Source organism: Ambystoma mexicanum, chromosome 1q (assembly GCF_040938575.1).
Source record: "Ambystoma mexicanum isolate Mex_15411 chromosome 1q, UKY_AmexF1_1, whole genome shotgun sequence".
NCBI lineage: Eukaryota > Metazoa > Chordata > Amphibia > Caudata > Ambystomatidae > Ambystoma > Ambystoma mexicanum.
Window position 1 is genome coordinate 61146179 of NC_090922.1, and position 22401 is coordinate 61168579.

The window sequence follows — 22401 nt, forward strand, 5'->3', positions numbered from 1 at the left end:
AAGACTTCACAGGTTCACGCGGTCTCGAGGGCGTCGAGGACCGGGACCTGGAATGGGCATGACTAGAACGATTCCCCTTGTCCGAGCGGGACCTCTCCCGCGAATCGTGCCGACCACCCAAGCCCAAAGGCGTACGAGCGGTGTCTCTAGTACGGGCACAGCCGACCCCTCTCGGAGGCGCGGACAGACCGGAGCCCTGCGATTCAAGAATCGCCAACATTTTCTTCCCGAAGGAAGCCCATTCCTCTGGAGAGGAACGCTTGGTGGGATAAGAAACCGCCGACGGTGGAGTCCTCGGATGAGGACGGGCAAGGCGACCGATGACGGCGCTTCCGGGAGTGCCTCGAAGAGGCAGAGGAGTGGCGGGACCCACTCCAGGACCGAGACCCCTTAGACTTATGACTAAGATGTGGAGAGTCGCCCCTCGAATCGTCCGTTGAAAGCCCAGTGGACCTCGCCTTCCGGGGCTTGGACACCTTACCGACCGACAGCTTCTTCTTACGTTCCCGCAAGGCCTTGAACGTAAGTGTCTGGCAGTCGACACAATCATCCGTGTCGTGGGCCTCCCCGAGGCACCAGAGGCAGGCGTTGTGCGAGTCCGTCACCGACATCTTGGACCCGCAGTCCCCACACTTCTTTAAGCCCGGACGCGGGGTGGAAGAAGAGGAAGACATCCCGATAATACTTCACAAAACGAACAAGTTCGAAGAACCGAAAGAACAGACGCTCAAAAGAGTCGAGGCGTGGCGAGATCTCCGAAGCGAACACGCTCGAGGAAAAAACAGAACTGAGGCTACGGGCTTCGTGTGTCCTACCTATAGCATCCGGTGACGTCGGCCGTCGGAGGTGGTCCTCGAGGACGGCGCATCGATGTCATCGACACAGGACGCAGAAAGATTTCCCGAAGCAGCACAGCTGTGGTGATTACTGTCATAGATATGGAATACGTCAGAGGACCCAATCCCCTCGAAAGTTATGACACAATAAAACATACACAAGGCAATAGCAGACCCCACGTGCATGTCAGCTAGCGACCCGTGCAACGCTGGGTGGTACCGCTAGTTAAAAATTGATTTTAAAAAACACAAGTACATTACAACATACAACTATTACACATAACTCAGTATCTCCAGATAAAAAAGCTTAACTTCATCACAACAACAACCAATGTTTCTTCATACACATGGGTTCAAGCATACATTAAAGTGCCTATTCTGGCACTTCCACATACACTCAATAAAGCTGCAATGCACAGCTCATCAAACCAGGCTGCACATTATTAAGCACTCTGGTGTTTGTGTGTCAAGAGTCGAGACCTTTTTCCCGTTTTACTGGGACATCACTCCCTCACAATCATTTAAGAGTTCTGTCATAATATGCTCCTGGGCAGGAATAACCAAATATGTGCCGTCAACACGCTTCAACAGACTGTAGAGGTAGAGCTAGCTACACTAAGCCATACGTCACCCAGCAAAGACTTGAATTCCTTGCAGCGTGCAACCTTTTTTGTGGTATGCCGCTAATAATGTTTCTCACACACTAGGTGCATCATCCCCAATCTAACTGCTGTCGACCAGTGCACATAAATCCATAGCCACACCACCATCCTCATTCATCTCTCTATTCAGAATCTCACATATCCGCTTCCTCCGAGCGATGTCCCTCTCTTCCTATAAACCCACCAATTTATGTTGCTTAATAGTTCATTTATTCTTCCTCAAGTGTTTGTTACTCTTCCCCATTTCTCATTTTTTTCTCATCAGCGCCAGACAGCATGGAAGAACCCCCATATTTCACAAGCGAGGTGTGCTTGCTAAGTCTCAGTTGATAATGGCCCTCATTCCGAGTTTGCCAGTCCAGAACAAAGCTTACCGGCGTTTTTTTCCGGACTGCTAAACTACGAGTCTGCGGGCGGGTTGCCGTTCCGCCCGTCAGGTCTGCCCCGGGGGGGGGCGCAAACCGGCACCCGCCCGCATACTGTCACTGAAACACCGGCACTGTTCTGAATGGTGCTGGTGTTTCAGTGGTCCCCACTCTCAGAGTCCTATGGGGCTCTATGGGAATGGGGAACAACACAGTTACCGTCGCCTGACTTACCAGCAGCCGGGGTGGTAATACCCTTATTGAGCACCAATGTCTTTTAGAGTCATGTTCAGTGTGTCCAACTGCTGGTGTAAGGCAGAAACCTCAAGATAATTCATTTCAGGGGAGAGTAGAATAGTTTGTGACAATGAAACAATTTCCCGAAAGCTGCAGAGCCCAGTTGTGATTCCATAGTAGGAGTAAGGCTGAGAGAAAAGAGCTCATTGGATGGGAAGCTAAGGCATGGAATGGCAAATGGCAGCCAAACCTAAATCCTTTGGCAATTACGAAAGTCACAGGGAACATGCAGATTCCAATTACCCATGAACACCAGCTCCAGGAGCCACCATTAGATTCCTGCCTGACCCTAACTTGATAAACAAGGTATTTATAATCTCGGACAGTGGGGATCCAGAGCAGAAGCCAATCCAGATCATTGAATTACAAGCAGCGCCAGAGATAAAGTGATAGAAAAGTAGAAAATCGCGCCTGAGATTAAGTGACAGAAAAGTAGAAAATCTGCTCCATATAGGGAGGAGGTGGAATTATTACGCAATGACCAAGCCTGAGAAACAAAATTAATAGGGACTGTAAGGGTGTAGGAGTAAGAGATCGACACAATGGTGGCATTGTTTGATTGCTACAGACTTTTATTAAAGAAATGAGGGTTGGGAAATGCCTGCCTATCCCTAATAATAAGAAGAGTTTCCCTGCCTCAAAAGAATAACTAAGGGGTCTGTCACGATGTCCAAAGAAAGAAAAGTCCACCGTCATGCCAAACCTATTTCTAACTCTTACACTAGTAATTCATACTAAAGTGAATGGGGATCTTCTTCTGGAAGTGTGCTTCAAAGGTTCCTCTCCAGTTCGTAAACATAAGGTTCAATAACTGGTGCAAAAATAAACTTACGAATGACAAAGAGAAGTCTCCCTTCTCCTGGCCATTTTATAGTGTTCACAAACACCAGGCGGAATGACTCCCTTCCCCTGGCTTCTTCACAACTTCTTCAAAGTGCCAAGACAATGCCTTCCTTCTTTTGCCTTTCTACAGTGTCCACAAATATCAGGCGGCATGGCTCCATTCCCCTGGCTTCTTTTCAACTTCTTCAAAGTGGCAAGAAAATATCTCCCTTACCTTGACTTTCTACAATGTCCACAAACCCCAGGGACTTCCTTCCCCTGGCTTCTTTTCAGCTCCTTCTGTGCCTTCTTTTGGGCCCCCTGCACTTCCCCTCGCACCATGTACCGTTTTCCTTGGTGCTGCTCTTGGTGTGCTTCCAGGCTATCAAACTGCTTTCTCGCTGGTCAGTGCTTCCCTACGGTCTGCGCCAGCTCTGCAGGGGAAACTGGCGTTTGCCTGTAGTATGGACGCTTGCTAGCTACTGGGGACACAAGAACTTCTCATTTCGCCTTCCTAGAGCGGTCGCTCCAGGCTGGACCCTACTTGCGGTGGAATGTCCCCATCTCAACGCGCCGGACTGCCTTCTCTTTGCTTCTTGCTTCCACAACCTTGCGGTTCCCACCCACGTGATCCTCCCGCCGTGCCCCACCCCTAGGGGATTATTGGACTGTGGATGCACCACTCTGGCCCCATGGGAAGGGTCCTCCCCTATGGGAGAAAAAAGGAGGTCTAAGGACTCGCCACAGGACGCAGACCCACAAATCCAATCCCTTAGTGTTCCAAACACTCTGGCAACATCTCTATAATATAAAAGGAGGCAGCAGACTCAATCATATAGGTTTTAGGCTGGCATTCCAGAGTCAGATTAGTGTGATCGTGAAGTATTAGCAAGTGAGAGCCTGTGTTGGCAGAAGGGTAAAAACAGAGAGAAGGTGATGGTTGAGCCAGAAAACACATAACACCAGAAAAGCCACAGTAGAGAGATAGGCTAGACAGGGAGGCCTGCTGAGAACCTTGACACAGAGGTTAGCAGGTGTCAGGCCTTAAAAGAAGCATATCATAATGAAGAGCTGGGGCCTCAATTCCAAAATGTAGTTACATCTGTAAGGTCATGAGCCCAAGCTAAAGAATCTTGCAAAGCTTTGGAAACTCACATTTGGAGGACAAAATCAGATCCATAGGTACAGGAAGGCATCATGTCCACAGATAAAAGTTCCACTTTATTTACAGATTACGGCTCTTGAAAATACCACGGACTCCATCTAGTCCCAAGAAGCGATATCATTGATGATGTTAAATATGGTTCTACCCATGAAGAATGTTCTCAATAAGAAAAACAGAAACACGTTTGGTTGTTTTTAGATCAGTATAACATTTGGTGTTACATATACTGTTGAGGTTGTTTGCAATAGCACATACCTTAGTGGTAGTATACTCTCCGCACCCGTGCAACCCCTCCCTTTTGGTGTCATCTTATTTTATTTTATGCTTTAGCACATTGTGACTGGGTGGGGTGTTCGACATTTATTGGTCTTTTTTGTGATATGTATTTTATGAGCACATAAGACTAAATGTATAGCCTTGATGTTTTTTAAAAATATTGTGGCTTTTTGTGAAGCTTTAATAAAGTATATATTTGTATAAGCTCTTATCATACACCTCGTTTACTTATAGCCAATCAGTGGAACATTTTGCCTTCCTCCGGCCACTTGTTGCAGTGAGGTGATACATAAATTACATAGCATGCCAAGTAAAATAGCATGGCATGACAATAAATGGCATAACATAGCAGACTATACATGACGCGTCAGATCGACAAAAAAACATAACATAGAAAACAAAAGAAATGGAAGCTATACTGACATTTGCTATCTTGTGTGCTCTTTGGAAGAGCAGAGATTCTTTGAGGGCACAGAAACGGGTTGCGTTTTTTATGTCTTCCTTAGCATCGTGGACAGACACAGGACAGACCTGTACTGTATAGCATAGGTTCTGAAAATAGTCTACTTCAACAATGTCAAGATATATGCTCTATGAGGGAATCTCTTTACTCTGTACTGACACAGAAGGGAGCTGTGTAATATGTCAAAGGGTATATGCATCCTGTACCTAAAAGCTGTAAGGTTGTCTGCTGCATCACAGGTTTTGTTTCAGCTTTGGCAGCGTGGACATGCTGATACAACAACCTGCAATCCATTTAATTGGGTGTGTTTATCCCTTATTGACTCAAGAGTTGGTTATACAATATAGGGTGGGGCTTATGAATGCTGTACTATATATAACAGGGTTTGATCGTCTCGTACCGATGGAGCACAAATCAATACTAGAGATCAGACTGTTCTTCACCCACTGTTACCACATCAAGGGACAGATCATGATTCCCTCACTTACAGTTTGCTGTACGTTGGGATTTCTTTGATGTTGCACTTGTCTCGGACTTGCTGGAGCCGAGTGATGCCATGACATCACCACCACTAGGGAAATGGGGAAAAAAAATGATTAGTCATACATCTTTGCTGGATTTTAGTATATAATAAAACTTACAATTCCACAACAAAGGGTACATGTGAGCAGAATTTCAATAGTAATTATTTCAAAATAAATGCCTATTTAACCATTACTTTACAAGCATCCCATTGATCATTCTGCAAGCACTATGCTCTACTGTCTAATAGTAAAGCATAGGCAAAATATTTAACTGGACTTAGTAACTGTAAACTAAACCATCAAACTATCTGCCGTAAAAAATCAGCCTTTTTAGATGTTAGTGAGTACAGTTGGAGAATCAAACACGCACAGTGGTTAATTGATTTCAGGTGTCATGGTGGGTGTCAGAGGTAAAAAGCAAACTGATGAGTATCTTATGCCATTCCATTGTTGCATTACCATCTCCGTACACTCCGCCTACCGACTGCAACAAGGCTTTGTGCTCAGCAGATGCTCAGCTAACCATAGTCGAGGACCAGGCCAAAATACATGGGTCTCCAGGCAAAAACCATTTTGTTGTAATCAGCTTCTTGTCGAGGAGACATCCCAGATAAGCAAATGTTGATTGTAACCAGTATCAATCCCAATAAACAGACATTTGGGGACCCTATATTCGTCCTCCCAGTTAACCCTTCTAACTTAGCTATCATTGCAGACCAAGAAGACGCTGCACGTGGGCATTCCCAAAACAAGTGGTAAACGGTTCCCTCAGTCATTCTGATACATGGGCACTTGACTGACTATGGTCAATTCTATGCTTTATCACTGGTGGACTATATGCCCTTAGCAGAGTATTGGAACTGTATTTGCTTAAAACAGGATTTATGAGACAATATTCTCAAAGGTGACATCCCCGTTCAATTTCCTTGTCTGTGAATCCTTTCTGCAGGTCGCCCTCACATCGGTCTATGGATCTCAATTTGTGTACTAAATGGTCCATATACATTGCATTGTAGAGGTGTCAAACTTTATCCCTGCCTCCATTACGATTTAACCAGCATGTCATCTCATCATTTGACTTCAGAGGGAACTCCAGCCATCACTCCCTTGGAATTCCTCTATCCTACTAAGTATCAAACCTTCACTCCACAAATTATATTGCGACGCAGAGTAGTCGCCCTCCAAATCCAAGGTGACCGGTCCTCCCCTCCTCAGAGCCTGCAAGGAGACCCGGCACCTGCCTTGACTCCTAAACAACTGGACTAATAACCTATCAAAATATCTGAACATGGCTGCCAGAATAAACACTGAGGCGTTCCAAACACAGAGTCACTAGAGCATCACTATTTCAGGGGCTGGATGCCCAGTTCAGATACTAGCCAAGGGGTCATTTTAAGGAAGTTCTACTAAACCCACAAATATGAGCACAACGTCACAGCCTCCAGAAACTGGAACAAATTTCCCGCCAAACGAATCAAGAGGTTTTTCAGCTTTGAGCAAGGAAATGGCAAAGACCTTCTCTGCCCCGTCAGACTTTTTGTATGCATTTCCTTTCATATGTCCAGAAGGCCATGCTTTTACAAAGTCTTCCTTCATGAACCTGTAGATTGAGCATGATGTGTACCAGCCATTCAGAAGCTAACTTTACTGTGATTTAGTGTAAAATTACAATTACTTATCCAAATAATGCTATCTCCCATGGATCCCACACTTCTAACCATAACCCCAGTAAAAGAGGAAGCACACTTCACATTTTGAGGCATGCATATTTGCTACACATACTGTGGTGGGTTGGAGGAACTCTCCATCATGGTATGTGTGGAGTGAGTGCGGCAAGGGACTGTGCTGGTCTGGCCACTACCGGATGTGCCTCCCAAAGGGGATGGAAGGAGTGGAATCTTGCAGGCTCACCATCCCCATCAAGGCACGCTACTGCATTCCCAAGGTTGTTCAATAACCCTCCATTTCTTCAAAGTCATCCAGAAATATACCAGCCGGGGTAGGTAAACCCTCTAATGCTCCATTGTCAAGGGAGACTAAAAGTCCCTCTTTGCAATCTCACAACATCTCTGTCTACTGAGGCCATAACAATGTAACATCCTTAGATTGCAAAGATGCGATTTTACAACATTGCTTGCCGGGCTGTCGGTTAATAAAATTATGTATTTATTATTTGTATTTTATTACAAAAGAAAGGATTTGATTAAGAAGGTGATAAAGTCGACGAGGATAAGGATAGTATGAAAGGATGAGATTGGAGTAGTTGGTATTTTTTGCCAGTGGGTGCGAGGAGTCATAGGATGAGTGCAAAGACTGGAGAGATTTGGAGGAGAAGGTTTTCTTTCCATTTACGCTCGGCTCAATGCAGGACTTATGCAGAACTTAAGTCGCCTGCTGTTTGATCCACCTATACAGGAGCACTCAACTCAATCACAGTATGCCCACAGCAAGCTTTCGACTAAAATACCTTGTCGGTCTTCAACTTTTGATACGGATTGCCTGGATGTAACTGAGGGAGATAAAGCTGGGAGTCTAAAAATAAATCAACATCGATGTAACCAGATGGAATTGGGCCTCTAAATGGAGTTGGGAAGAATACGATGAGTGGAAGTAACCAAGTAACCAAGGAATTGATAGCAATATGATAGCTACTTCATCCCTTACCTTAGCACGTTTATGAAACTTCACGAAACTCTGAATGATCAAACAAAGGACATTACTACAGTCGTGGCTATCCAGCATTCAAAAGTCATTTGTGGAAGGTTTTGTGACACCGTTGCAGAATAATTTGGAGTCAAGTGCAATGCAAATCACAAAAATCCTCCACAGCATTCTAGATCCTATAATTGAGGAAAAAGATAAACAACGCATGGAAAGATCTATACTTCAGGCCAGTACACACCAGGACTCTGAAAGAACCAGGAATCATGACTTTGAGACAGAGCTTTGACTTGGCCGCGAGTATGGGTGGCTACAACACCCTGGAAATAAACATGACGAAGGGCCCTGCAAAAATGGATCCTCCACCCTTGAGAAACAATGAACCAGGGATGGTGGATAAACAACTTGGGCGTACACCTGAACAAGAAATAATTCTTCTTCAACATTATGATGGATCAGGGGAAAATGAGCAGGAAGATCTAGATACAAGTGGCATAGCACAAGACTTTCGTCCCCAGCACATAGCACAGAATCAACGGACTTAATGAACCTGTCAATTTACAGTCTGTTGAATGATGAAACTGCAACATAGTGCGAAAGGGACATACCTGCGGAGGTGCAGGTGGAGGACGAAAATTCTTTTACTATTACTCCAGAACAGGAGGAAGAACGTCTGGAGGGTTCCAGTGAGACTCGTCCGGCACCTGTTGGAAACACTCGAGGTTCTCGTACCGCGAAGACCTCTACGTCGGAGTTGGTAGTGGACGAGGGTCTGACGGAGCTAGAGATTAACAGAGGCAGAAAACCTCATACAAATGTTAGTGGAAACCAAACGAGAGGCGAGGACCAACTACCTCAAATGCTGGTTTTAAAAAGAAAATTGTGCCCAAGACATTGAAGGAATGGCTATAAGTGACCAGTCAACTGAGTGTGAGGTGCGTGATGTTGAAATATTTTCAGAAACTGAGAAATTAGACTTCAGATCCTACAATGGCAATAAATCAAACCCTGTACACAAACAGAAGCCACCAGCTAGAGTGAGTAGTATAACTGTTATCACCCGTAAATCACAGGTAAAAGATTCAGGCGATAAGGAAAGGGACTACCCTCACAAAATTATGACTATGGAAGAGAGAACAACCCAACAGCATCAAGTAAAACATCTGAGAAAATCTGCAATATTTAGCAAAAGTCAGTCTTCTGGCTTGAAAATCCATAGTGGCAAGCTAAATGAGGTTGGCCCTGAAGACCCTATATTACTCCTTGAGCGGATTCTACAAATCAAAGATGGCCTAATAATGAATCGAGCTAATGTGCTCAGATTGTTACACCATTTATCATCATTAAAGTCCATAACAACTAATGACGTAAAAATCATTGACTTCCCTGAAGAAGGCCGTTTGGATACGGGTATACTTCACCTTCCATCTGAACTCATCAAAAAGCTACTGTTGAACGAAGCTCCACAGCTTTTGAGGATGGGCTTCGACCTCAGAGAGCTAACTAGTTCAGAAGTACGAAGGAAAGAAGAAAGAAGTCAGAGAAGAGGGGCCCAAACGTCGGGCGCAGATGAAAGAAGACCCAATGTTGGTAAAAGGTGATAGGCAGTACAAACTGCAAGGCACAACAATCTTGAAGAATGATCAGAGCGTCGGTACGGAAAAGTTATCAGTAACCTTCACAGTGATGATTCCAGCGGAAGCCTTGTGGGCGGCCAAAGTGGAAACCGTTAATGCACCACAAACGGATAATCAAAACGGGAGTTGGTTGGCTGAGGCTCTAGTATTAGATACTAAAAGATCATAACAGCCAGGAACAATTTATGGGAAGAATCACTTAATAGGCAGCTGGAACACACAAGGCTTTATCCATCTGTTCTCTCAGATGTCTTTGGGCCGAGAAAACTTTGACCTGATTTGTATGCAAGAAACTTGGCTCAGAAGTGCACCGCTCTTACCTGGCTACTCGGTTCACCTTAATCCAGCCATAAAGGGTGCAAAGGGACGGGCCATGTCAGGCCTTTTAACAGCTCTCAAACTGTCGGAGAACTGGCATGTATTAACAGAGGAGAACCCTAATCCATACATTCAGGTCCTTACAATTGAGATTGGTGGACCAGACTCTATCAAACCTAAAAGGATGCGTAACCTTTATTGGAAGACAGCATCACTTGAGGCTACCAGTTTGCCTGTGACAGTTTTAGACTTCATTGACAGAGTGAGAGAAAGTTGGTCCGACCCCTATATAATAATCTGTGGGGAATTTAACAGCCATTGCTTTGGCTCAAATAAGGAACTTGTCAATTTTGATAATTTAGGGGCAACTGATTCAGAGTCTAGAGGTTTGATATAGAGACAAAACTTGCTCCTTAGAAACATTGACATCCTCAATGGGACCACAAAATGTGATTATCCACCAAATATCAACTGGAGAAATGCCACTTGAGGCAAAATTCTAGATTACATCTTTGTCTCCAATAATATGCAGAAATATGTGAAAGATCTGGAGATAATAGAATCCTTACAAAGTGATCACAACATCTTAACATTTTCATTCTCCCGCCTTAATGCATGATTGAAGGAAACTTACTCAGCGAGACTGCAAGTACGCCTTGGGAGAAATCTGTTATTTCTCAATCTAGGGAGAATCGAGAGCTTGATCGATAGACTCAATACACAAGGAAACTGAGCCAGATTTGGTGGACAATTGTTTGGACTATCCCACTCTCCTGCTTGACTTTGTAGAACAAAGGAAAAACTACGAAAGGACCTCTTTCTGTCCAAAACACACAAACGACAAACTGCTGGTCATTAAGAAAAAGACTCTAAATGCCAAAAAGGAGAATTGTACAACTGCAGTTGCAAGGGGCAAGAAATTAAAACAAGAGTACCACAATTGGCTCAAGGCACACAAGTACGGGATATTACACCATGATTCGGAAAAAATGTTAAAGAACATTGTCACAAAAAATACAAGTGAAATCTGGCAGGCAATAAATGGAAGTAATGCACCCCAGGAAGTCCTCCTTATAAACGCTGTGTCATCAAGCGTCTGGAGTTAACACTTTAAGTCTTTGCTGCAAGACCTGGAATATCCCTCTCAAACATCTACAAATTGGAGTTGCACCGGGTGGACCTTTGAGACTAGTAGAGAAGATATCTTAGGCCCGATTCGTAAGGCTAGTAACTCGAGGGCACTGGGACCCGATGGGATGTCGACCGTGACACTCAAAGAAAACCCTGAGTTGTGGATCCCCTTTCTTTGGTCTTTGTTTAATCACATCAAAAAGGTGAAGAAGGTCCCTTTGACATGGAAGAATGCAATAATAGTCCCCATTTTTAAAAAGGGGGACTGAACGCTGCCTGCATATTATAGGCTGATAGCGCTACTTGACATAGCTGGTAAGATCTTTGCATCCCTAATTTTGCGCGAGCTTAAAAAGTGGAGTGCCACTGCTAAGATCGATGATATCAGACAGGCCGGATTTGTGAAAGGTGTGGGCACTGCCCTAAATGTTTTCTTGGTAAACATTCTCAAGGGCCGGGTACAAGAAAAAAAGAAAACCAACATAAAAATCTACCTAGCCTTCATAGATCTGGCCCAGGCCTTTGACACTGTGGACAGAACAAAGCTATGGACAAAACTAGAGCAATGGAAATGCCCAGGTGACTCATTGGATGCCGTTAAAGATCTCTGCATGGGAACATCTTTGAGAGTCAGACAACAGTGGCACCCTGTCTGAACCAACAGCGACTTTGAAGGGCTTAAAGCAAAGTTGCGCGTTGGCACCTGCACAGTTTAACCTCTTTTTATCAGACGTGCACCAGGCCCTAGGCACTGCAAGGTGCTTCCCCGTGAACCACTGGACAGATTGCTCTATGCGGACGATCTGGTCCTGGTGGACCAAACACCTATTGGGCTATAGCGCCAACTGAATGCGCCATCAACTTATGTGAAGGACAACGGTTTGAAAATAAACGCAAAAAAGTCAAGAGTCTTGATAATCGAATCAATCCCATAAAAGGGGAACGAAAAAAATTGGTGGGACTTAAATGGAGAGAAAGTCCTTAAAATGAGTTTGATTACATACCTAGGGATGTGTGTAAACCCATCGATGCTCCCAAGTTGGCCATCCTACGAAGCAAAGTGGCGAACCTATCCTCACAGTCAAGGATTCTGTTAAAAAAGTTCTGCAAATGTTCAATATCTCCCATTCTGACGTTCTGTTGTATGAAGGTGGTCTCCATCCTTATCTACGGAGCTGAAGCGTTCTTTTCCCTTCTGGCGACGGTATGGCCCTTACTGGAGGGATTTTTTGGGAAAAAAGTCCTCGGCCTCCCGAAAGGAACACGCATCCAGGCAATAAGAATGGAATTAGGTTTAACATCCCTTTACGCCCCAGTTGTCTGGAAGTCTTCGAGTCTGTACCGAAAATGTGTTTCACCAGCTCCTTTATTGGGCTTCAAAATAGTGCATGCTGCATTGCAAGAAGGAAAGGAGGCTACACTTGTTGAATGGAGGATAATATGTTTAGGTATTTTGAAGAGCCTGGAATCCTCCGAAGACTCTCTTCTAACTAACCCCATGAAAGTAAAGCGCCAAATGTTTGAGCAAGACTGGATAAAGACACAGGAGGAAAGAACCCAACTTAAAGGCTACAGGAAAACATGGCCGGAAAGTCGTTACATAAACTCGCTCCAAAGTATCTAAAAAAATTCCCAAATCCACACTATCAAAGGCAATTACTGTGATTCAGACTTAACCTATTCCCCATGAGAGAGATTCTGTGAGTCAGGCCAACGAGCCGATCAACAGGTTTCAATTGCAGACTTTGAATGCAACAGAATTGCAGGGAGACACTGAAACATCTGGTGCTGTTTTGTTCAGCAATTGTGGAAATCAGGACTAAGTGGTTGGGAAACTTTGTCAATGAGCAGCCGTCGATTGGGGCTGAACAGTGGTGGATCATTCTGTTGCAGGGGGAGCGAATGTATTTGTCACTGGCCCAGATACCTTTCCATACACTAAATATTTGCTTTGCTGGAATGTTTGCCAAATCAAGCCTCTTAAGGTTGGACTTGAAAATGGGCTAGATTGCTTTTTCTTATATTTCTTGGACAACTGTACTGTATTGGATATATGTGTTCTGAAGTCTTATTTATTTATTTGTATTTTTCTACCGGAAATTAGTGAAAGGTTTTAATTGTAAACCATAAACAGTACAATACAAAAAAAATTATCAGCCCAATAGTTACTGGGTAGAATAGAGAAAATGTTGTGATGGGGGACCGAGGGGCATAGGAATGAGAATGTCAAAATTACATAGACGAAGGGAAAATTGTCGGGCTCTCTTGGAATAGCAGAGAGAGGGAATTAGAGAGGACATGAGAAAACGGGGATAGAGGCAGAGTAGTGTAGCAGAAAAGGAATAATACTAAAATGTCACCCCAAAAATTGCGACCTCTTCCTTACTGCGCCTTTGCGCAGTAATAAAATGCCAAACCCCACTACACTGACTAATTGGAGCGGCAGTTGCTGGGGGTAACGCGCTCCCCTCTGTTGGTGTAGTGGGGCCTGGATTGCGGGGGTGTCCCCAGCTTCCATTAGATGGTAGTGTGGGACAATAAAGAAAAACACATATTTTTTTAAATACTGAAAAAAGGACCTTGTGACGCCAGTTGAGACCCACGTTAGTGGGCGAGAACTGATGCTGAAGGTTTGGAGGAGAGACAGCGGCACACTTCACGATGTGCCACCAAAAAGGTAAGTGGATAGGGGTGAGGGGGCGGTTATGGGGATGCAGGGCACAGTGATCTATGTGATCACTGTGCTGCGCCATAATGGGAGTAATAATCAACATTATGGGCGGTGCGTTGATCACATATATTCACAGGAAACGGGAGGATAGGGATGAATGAAGATAGGTTGAATTGCCACAGCGTGGACACAGGAACCCTGTTCAAGGGTGGTGGCCATACATAGGCTGGACTGCGGGAAGGATGCAGCATCATGGCACGCAGCATGTTAAGATAGCATTATAGTCCACAAACAGCCACAGACAGCCACAGATGGGGCCTAAAAGGGAGGGAGATGCTCTTGGCAGAGCAGCCGATCCATCTGCAGAGTTCATAGAACACACTGCGGAAAATCCCCAAACTTACTGACTGAGGGAGTGAAAACACTGTTGAGAGGCAGATGAATATGTCATCCACAGCTTCTGCTCCTCCCCCAGCCCTGGTACGTCATTTCACCAAAATGCCAGTGGTACAGGAAGTGATGTCATGTGACCCCACCCAGAAGTGACATCACAGGAAGCAATGGAACACAACCTTTCACCCCTTGATAAAACAGGAAGTGGCATCACCTAGCATTGTTCCTAAGTACACTACAAAATAATATGGTTACGATATCACTATAATGTGATGTACATTTCATACAAGAATGGATCACCATATGTATCGTTAAGATCAGTGTGTGTATAGGCTCATATTATCAAATTACTGTGAATGCAAGCAGATGTCCAAGGTCAAATGATAATGATGTTATTATATAGCACGTATACTTAAGCGCTTAATATAGAACAAATATACATACAATATCACCCAACCTGTGTTGGTACTCATTTATCGACCTCAGAAGGATATAAGGCTGAGTTGAGTTAAGAACAGATTAAATCAGTGACTCGCCCCCTGCAGTGTGTCTGAAATAAACCTTCAATGAGTTTAGCAATTATTGTATAGAATGCCAGAAAGGCAAATTATTTGTTATTCCTATTCTTTCTTATTTAGGGTTACTGCTCAAAGTGTTACACTTTGGTACCCCCATTTTTTAAAAAGTGGTCTGAACAACAAAGCCAGTCACTCCAGAAACAAAGAGCCACATGGCACTGGCCACAGTCAAGGAGCTTACATCTTAAAAATTTTAAGGGGTAGCAAGGGAGACCACAGGGGTAGCAAGGGATACCTCAGGAGTCTCAGCTGGGACCCCTGGCAACCACCAAATGACGTCCCTGCCCCAACCCAACACGCACAAGTGAGAAACGTTACTCACTAAGACAACCGTATCGCCCTTATCCCAGGCAGGTACAGCAGGAAATGGACACGCTCTAAGCTGAAGATGGCAAGAGTAACCAAACTAACGTTGTGACAATACATTTACATGCATTAGACATGAAGCAAATGGGATACACGTGAAAATGTCAAATTTTGAAATTACTGCAGTTCTGTTTTTTTTTGTAAAATTGCCGGTCGAGACCACCCGACCCCAAGCAAATGTGCACTCAACATGAAGAACATGAACACTAGGTAATATATGCATTCATACATGAAGAATATTAATATAGCATCTATAAGACATGAAAAATACTAACATAAGCAATGGATGAGCTGAATTCAACATGAACAACAAGCAAACATAGCTCACTAACAAGAAATGTAACAATAATGGGCAGCCATCCTTTCCAAAATGGAAGCCGTAGCATGCTTCTATTTAAATGAAAGGTCTCAAGGCTACACGAGAACTCAAGATGCTGAAATCACAGGAATACAAATCCGTGCAGAGCTCAGGCAGTAGCCGGCAACCAGAGCCAAGGTTACCGCTAAACAAGGGAGGGTCATTACATTGCAGAGAAAGGCTTGAGATAGGAATTCCTGGACACAGAAGTATACTCCCAGATTAATTAAAGTTGAGAGGAGCACAACCAACCATTGTTAGTCAGGTGCACACAAACAATAAGCCAAGAAAATTCCACGTAGATTAACTCAATAGTGTCCCCAGTGGTAAAAGAAACCATGACACTCACATGAAATTTTGCTAGAATCCTAATGAATGCAGGGTCAAATAAATCCAACCATGGTCCCATCCCATGTGACCCATAATTGCTGAACACACACTATTGTGAGGGGTCAGTAATGCGAGGCGGACAACTGTTTGATGATTTATCAAAACATGCCATTTCATTCTATCGTAAAAACCCTGCCGTAGATTTCACAGAATACAATTTCAGAGAAGTGACTGAATTTGACCATAAATGGTCGGTAATGTGGTATATGTATAGTGCATAATAGTGGGGTGTGGGGTAAAGGTATATGTTAAGAGTAGTGAGGGGTAAGAATGGCTGCGGGGTATATTCGAAAAAAAGTAGCAAATGTAAAAGGTTTTGTTTTTAGGTTAAATAAATGCAGTCACTTCTCCATTAGGTAAAATAATTTTGAAAAAATCACGTATATCCTAGTAAGAATGCCTCACTATCCTTACTCACTATCCTTACTCTGCTGAGGATTTCCCCGTCTAACCAAAGCTAAGGGAAAACACTAACACAGGATATCTGGCCCTCACACTAAGCAAAAAATACACACAAAAGGAATACAGCATAACATGAACAAAATTCATGTTCTGAGCAAATTCCCTTCCCCAGGATTCAAGGTCAATCCTGCTAATGTTCAACCAAAGAAAGAAATGTCTGGAATCAGTTCTTGATGTTTCAAAGTGAAAGTTTGTTAACCAACGTTCCAATGAGAGCAAATATTTTCTCCTTGGTGAAATATCCACTTTCCACTTCCAACAAATAGCACCAATAGTAATCCCAGCCACGATGCCTTGTCATCTCTTCAAGAAGATTTGCCACAGTTCAAAAGAAATGCAACATCTACAACTGTCAGGGAAACCGAGTTCTTGGTTAACAGTTAAGTATTTCTTCATTTACGGGTTTAGAATTCACAATGGTATATTTGTCAGGATGATTTCTCTGTGCTGCTGCTTCCACTTCAACAACTTCACTTCTACTTAATTCACCATGAGAACAATCACCTTTATCTCACAGCATTTCACCTTGTTTAGGCTAATAGATGTCGCATCTACTGACAACTAGATATACCACCACAACTTCAGTGTTTTGGACTACTACCACAGCTTCAGTGATTTGTACTTCTAGAAAGGCTTCGACAAGACACACTTTAAAGTACTTTAACACCTTCAAGTAGGTTTGGCACTCTTCCTTTGAATATCTCTCTTCAAAATCGGCAGCCTCTTTGCCTTTCATGTCTATCTGCCACACTAATAACCTGGCTTTGCCTTTAAGAATCGCTTCTCTCTGTATTCCACAGTCCCTGGCAATACAGGTTATGTCAAAATGTGAAATAATCTTTACAAGCAGCCAGTTTCCCTTCCCCAACTTTACCTTCACCTTTCTGCCAGCTATTACCCAGAAGCCTCAGTGCCACTCTCTTAGCTTCAGTTAATGCTTGCACACTTGTATCTTAGGCCAGTTGTACTGTTATTAGATTCACAGTAACAGTTTGATTGCTCTTTGACCCTGAGAAAGGCTGGTTTCACTCTTAATATGAGGAGACTCTTGGCTTTCACAATGATTGCTCTCCTCTTCAATAGTAGATACACTTTTAAACAGTTAAACTTATTTTCTATGAAAAGTCTGCCATGTTAAACTAAAGAATAGAATTCAGCCTTTCTTTGTGAATCACAATTAGGTCACGCGACCACTTAATGTCGTTTTCAAAGGTTGAAGGTTTGTATTGAATTGTATTACCATGTGAAAGCAAACAATCGAGCTCAGTCTTCCTTTGGGATTCACAATTAGGCATGTGCGACCACTCCTTGATGTAGTTAAACGTTTCAACAATTGTTTTAACAAGATTAGGTATACGGTAATGGTCTTCGTAACGTTCACTCTTAATTAGTTACACACAACCTCACCTTCAGATAGTTAGTCTCTTTAGGGTTTAACAACGGTTTAAGCAGCTTTTGCTTTTCACACGAGTTAAAGGACTTTCCCAATATACGCGAATGCTACTTTTTCAATTTTTCATGTACTGCAACTTCAACAAACAACTTCAGCTCACTTTAAACCACACACAAGTGAATAGGGAACTGGATACTGTTGCCGACAATGCTCCCGCAAGGTATTAGCATGACAGGCTTCACTCACTGACTTTTTTAACATTTGCTCTGCGGGCCGACTGCTTTCACAACTTCTACTGCTGCTGGCTTCTTAGGGATCCACACCCTTCCTCTCTGAAGGTGTCTCTGGTCGGGCCACACGTTTATGGAGCCAGGGGTTGAAAGGCCTATAGGGAACTCTGGAGATTTCCCAGAAGGCATCTGCACCCTAGGCCTCTTTTGTGTGGTATTTCCAATTTTCCCATAGGAAAAGGTTAGGGCTTGCTGAAGATGTGTAACATGGGGCCACTTTGAAAATTATTTCCATGGCCTCTTTTGGTTTCCAGTCCAGCCCTGTGTGGAGCCCCTCTCGCTCTCGAGACCCACTGCTTCACAACTGCTCCTTGCCCCCATCTCCAACAACTTCTCTGCATAGCAAACACGGCAATCAGGCTTACATGGGGAAAGACAGCTCCACTGAACGCTTTCCGCTGCACAGCCTCTGCACCTCAGAGTTTGCGGGAACAGCACACTCTCAGAACAAGCAGGTGAAATCTGCCGTCTCCACGTTCCGGCGTCCCTCTTGTTCTCCCACTTCTGCTTGTTTTGTCAGCCTTGTGCTTTCTTCTCTCTGCTACTACTGCTACAGCTCGCGTTCCAGCTCCTTCCAATTTCCTGCACCTGATGGGGCCTTGTATGCCTCCCAGATTCCTTCAGGTGTGGGCTGTTAGGCGGCTGCATGTCTCTTCAGCCCTCTTCCTCGTTCCAGTACTCATGGGATTATGGGACTTGTAGTCCCCTTCAACAAAGTTGTTTCTTTTAACTTCTGCAGTTTGGCAAACAGCCATCAAAAGTGTGGGATTACGGGGGAAGTTAAACTGGGGAGGTGGTTTCCAGCCTTCCTGGTCTGGCCCTCCCACATCCCCCAGTTGATCCTCTCGCAGTACTCCACCCACAGGGCCATGATCAGGAAGCATCTGCCTTTCCCTAGCCACATGAGAAGGGTCCCAGACCATGTTTCTGGGAGGAATCATCACTGATTCATCATACTTTTCATTAGAAAAAAGCACACATAGGACACTTGCTATACTGCCTACACATACACCCAGGCATGAAGCATTGTACATGGCCAAGTACAAATAAATCACCAAGGCTCATGGCCTAGGAATAAGGGATGGTACCTCTTTTAAATGAATGGAAAGCAGTATGTAGACGTCTCTCCCCCTGTCTGACTCATGTCTTGACGACCTCTCAATCGTTCAAGTTTGGTTAGCAGAAGGACAACAAAATTAGAATGTCCTGTGTTAGGTCGCCAGCAAATTATATGCCAACCAATAATGGGGTGTGGAGATTATGTATTTAATATTTTTTAGCAATTTAGAGATGGACCCAGGTGGAGCCATTAGATTGTCATAAACCAATGAAATGTTTTAAACTTATAGAGTCTTTATGTAGCCAATCCTCATAACAAATCCCTGGTCCCCGTAGGTATCGTAGCGAGAGATTATGTTGTGATGTCAGCAATGATGACTTTTGAGTATTTAATCCATTGTGTGTATTGAATTAATCGAGAGCTCCAAGATTTTGATGCTTGCATACTGTCCCTGCTTCATTTTGGATGCCAATGAAGCTGGGCTTTGACTTGCACTCCGTCTACTTCCATTATTTAGTCTGGTTTTGGCTGACTCATACCCTCTGTTCCTGGGCCGTCTTTAAAGATGGTAGCAGAGGTGATGGTTTGCTAGGTATCGGAGTGTCGAGGGATCCCATCTGCGTCCCTGAAGACTGCAGATGCAACCTGTGGAGAACGGGATTGCACATAACACAGAGGTCGAGAGGAGCCCCATTTTGGAAAGAGTCCTGTCCGGTCATCATAGGCCGCCCTGTGCGGCGTGAAGGGTCATGAGGCTGATAGGGGAGACCTGACACCAAAGACCTTCAGCAGATCCACGGATGCAAGTATGGCATTGGACTGGAAAAACTGGGGGAAGGGATTGTGATGAAATGAAGAGATAAATGATAAAGTGATAGCTTCTGAGAAGGGTCAGGAAAGATTGCATGGTAAACCTAGTCACAAGGCAATAATACAAGAGACTAATACCTCAACAGGAGTTGGAAAGACGGCAATAGTGTATTTATTTGTGTAGTGATTGCTGGCACCAGGCTTATGTTCTGAGATAATTCAGGCTTTGTAAAAGTGGTTTTACAAATACAAAATAATATATATACAAATAAATACAATAATATAATAAATATAAATACAAGAGGGTGAGTGAGAATTGAAATAAAGATTGGTAAGTTACAATGTGAGGTATCATTATGAGGGATACTCCCATCATTCACCTGTGCAAAGCATTACCCCGGTACAAGGACAAAATCCTTAAATACCACACACAGGTGGTTTGGGGCACGGCAGGCAAAACATTTATGCCCTGGCCACAAGAAGGCAGTACTGCAACACATGTGCACCTATTTACCTATTTGCATGCGCGTAGAAGGGAAAACAGTTACAAAATAGACTAGCCATTCTGGAACTATGAAAAATGTATGGTGAGGAGGTAGAGGAGCCACCTGTGAAGGAATAGGCTACAGCACCCATGGCTTCTCCTACTCCACCCCAGAGCAGCGATTAGTTTTTAGAAGCACAGGGATTATACCCATTATGAGCACTAAAAGCAGCAGCAGGGTGTACTAATCCCACATATGCATCCCCCACTTATAGTAGCCAAGATAGTATAAGTAGAGAAAAAAAAGACTAAACTACGCCCAGTGTCCATGCACGTGGAATATGAATAGAGAGAGAGAGAGAGAGAGAGAGATAGATAGGGAGGGTGAGCCTTTTGTTAATTACAATGGTTGCATAAACGCCTCACTATCCCTACCTTGAAGAGGATTTCACTGCCTAAAATAAACTAAAGGAATCACTCTAACAAAGGATATCTGTCCCTCACACTTATACATACAGTAACTCAACAAGGTAATGCATGGGAGTTCAAAGGCAACACAATAATATAGTTTTAAGTTCAAATTATAACAACAGTCTCTCCTATTGATCTGGGTGAATTCCCCTCCTCCAGATTCAAGCATGCTTATGCTCCACAGTTCCAAAAAGAAACAAGAAAATCCTGGTTTGCAACAATGCTCCAACAGAGTTCTTTGTAACTCCAACTTGATAACAGAAAATTCCAACACTCCTGTCGTTCAACAAAGTTATTTCTCTTACTCTTATAATAGTAAGATACAAAACAAGCTTCACATAATCAAAGAATACTTCCTTAGTTAATCAGTAGCACCATAATTTGTCTTGGTCAGGATGCATTTCAACAACTTCTTATTTCTGAAGGTAAATACCACTTCTGCAGCAGTTTTATACAGTTCTTGATTCAGGAATAAATGTTAGTCAGCATAATTTGTTAACACCCCTTCATAGCACTTCATCAACTTTAATCTGGTTTACTTACATGCCAGGCATACTACTTCAATCACACCTGATTTACTCCCATGCCAGACCTACTACTTCAAGTTCGCAATTCGGGAATACTCCCCTGCCTGAATAGTAATTTACAAACAACAAGTGCCTCAGTGGTTAAGATCAGCTTACATCAGCTTTGTAGTGTTCATCACTTTACAACATCAGACTTTAAAGGTCTGGGAGCGCTCCGGTGTCACTTTCAGCCTGTGAACTCACTGGGTAAGGCGTGAGCGTCCGATTCCCTCGCTGCTCACGGGTAATCTGCTTCAGAGTCTCCTCGCAACCCCAGCAATCTTCTGCTTTTGGTCTGCTGCTGCCTGCACCACTTGTACACAGAGCTTCCTTTGCTCCGGAGGCTCTCTGGTGCTCGACGGCCACTGGAGACAGCCTGGCGGGAAAGAAAGCTCTCCACACTTTCGCTTCCCGCTGCGCAGCCTCTGTAAAACAGGTCTTCAGAGGGCAAGCTTCCCTCTCGCACGCTTCCCGCTGTGCAACCTCTGCAGTTAAGGCTTCTGGAGGCAAGACCCTCTCAGGAACGGCTATTGTTCTCTGCTCAACAGTGGTCCTGGCATCTTCTCCCTCCTCCAGTTTCTGCATCTGCTGTTCACACTGCTCTTCCTGCTCACAAATGAACTGCACCTGAGGGGACCTTGTGAGAAACCTGAGGCGTTTCTCCCATGCTATTCCCGGGGAGCCCTGGCTCAGGTGTCCAGGGGAGAGCCATCGCTCTTAGATCTCAACCCTGGAGTCAGACGAGTGAGGGAGGATCACCTGGGAGGGGGCTCTTTGGAGACTGTGGGGGGAACGCTCTCGGGCCAGACATGGTATTTCCCCCAGTTCCAATACACCCCTACCCGACAACCCCTCAGTTGTTATGGGACATTATCACCCAAGACCCATTCCCCCCCGACTACAACTCCCACAATCCCTTCATCCATTATAAAAACCCAAAGAACAATACTAA

At 44.1% G+C, this 22401-nt stretch overlaps 1 protein-coding gene across 4 annotated transcripts in view; it reads right to left on the reverse strand.

The window, feature by feature from the left end:
* The window catches only part of WWP2 (WW domain containing E3 ubiquitin protein ligase 2), a 1426252-nt gene that overhangs the window by 1192942 nt on the left and 210909 nt on the right, over positions 1–22401 (reverse strand). For all 4 annotated transcript variants that reach the window (XM_069635514.1, XM_069635513.1, XM_069635516.1 and 1 more), the window contains exon 2: positions 5375–5457. In XM_069635514.1, coding sequence (XP_069491615.1) covers positions 5375–5444 — 70 coding nt within the window. In that variant the 5' untranslated portion in view covers positions 5445–5457. The remainder of the gene's footprint in view (positions 1–5374; positions 5458–22401) is intronic.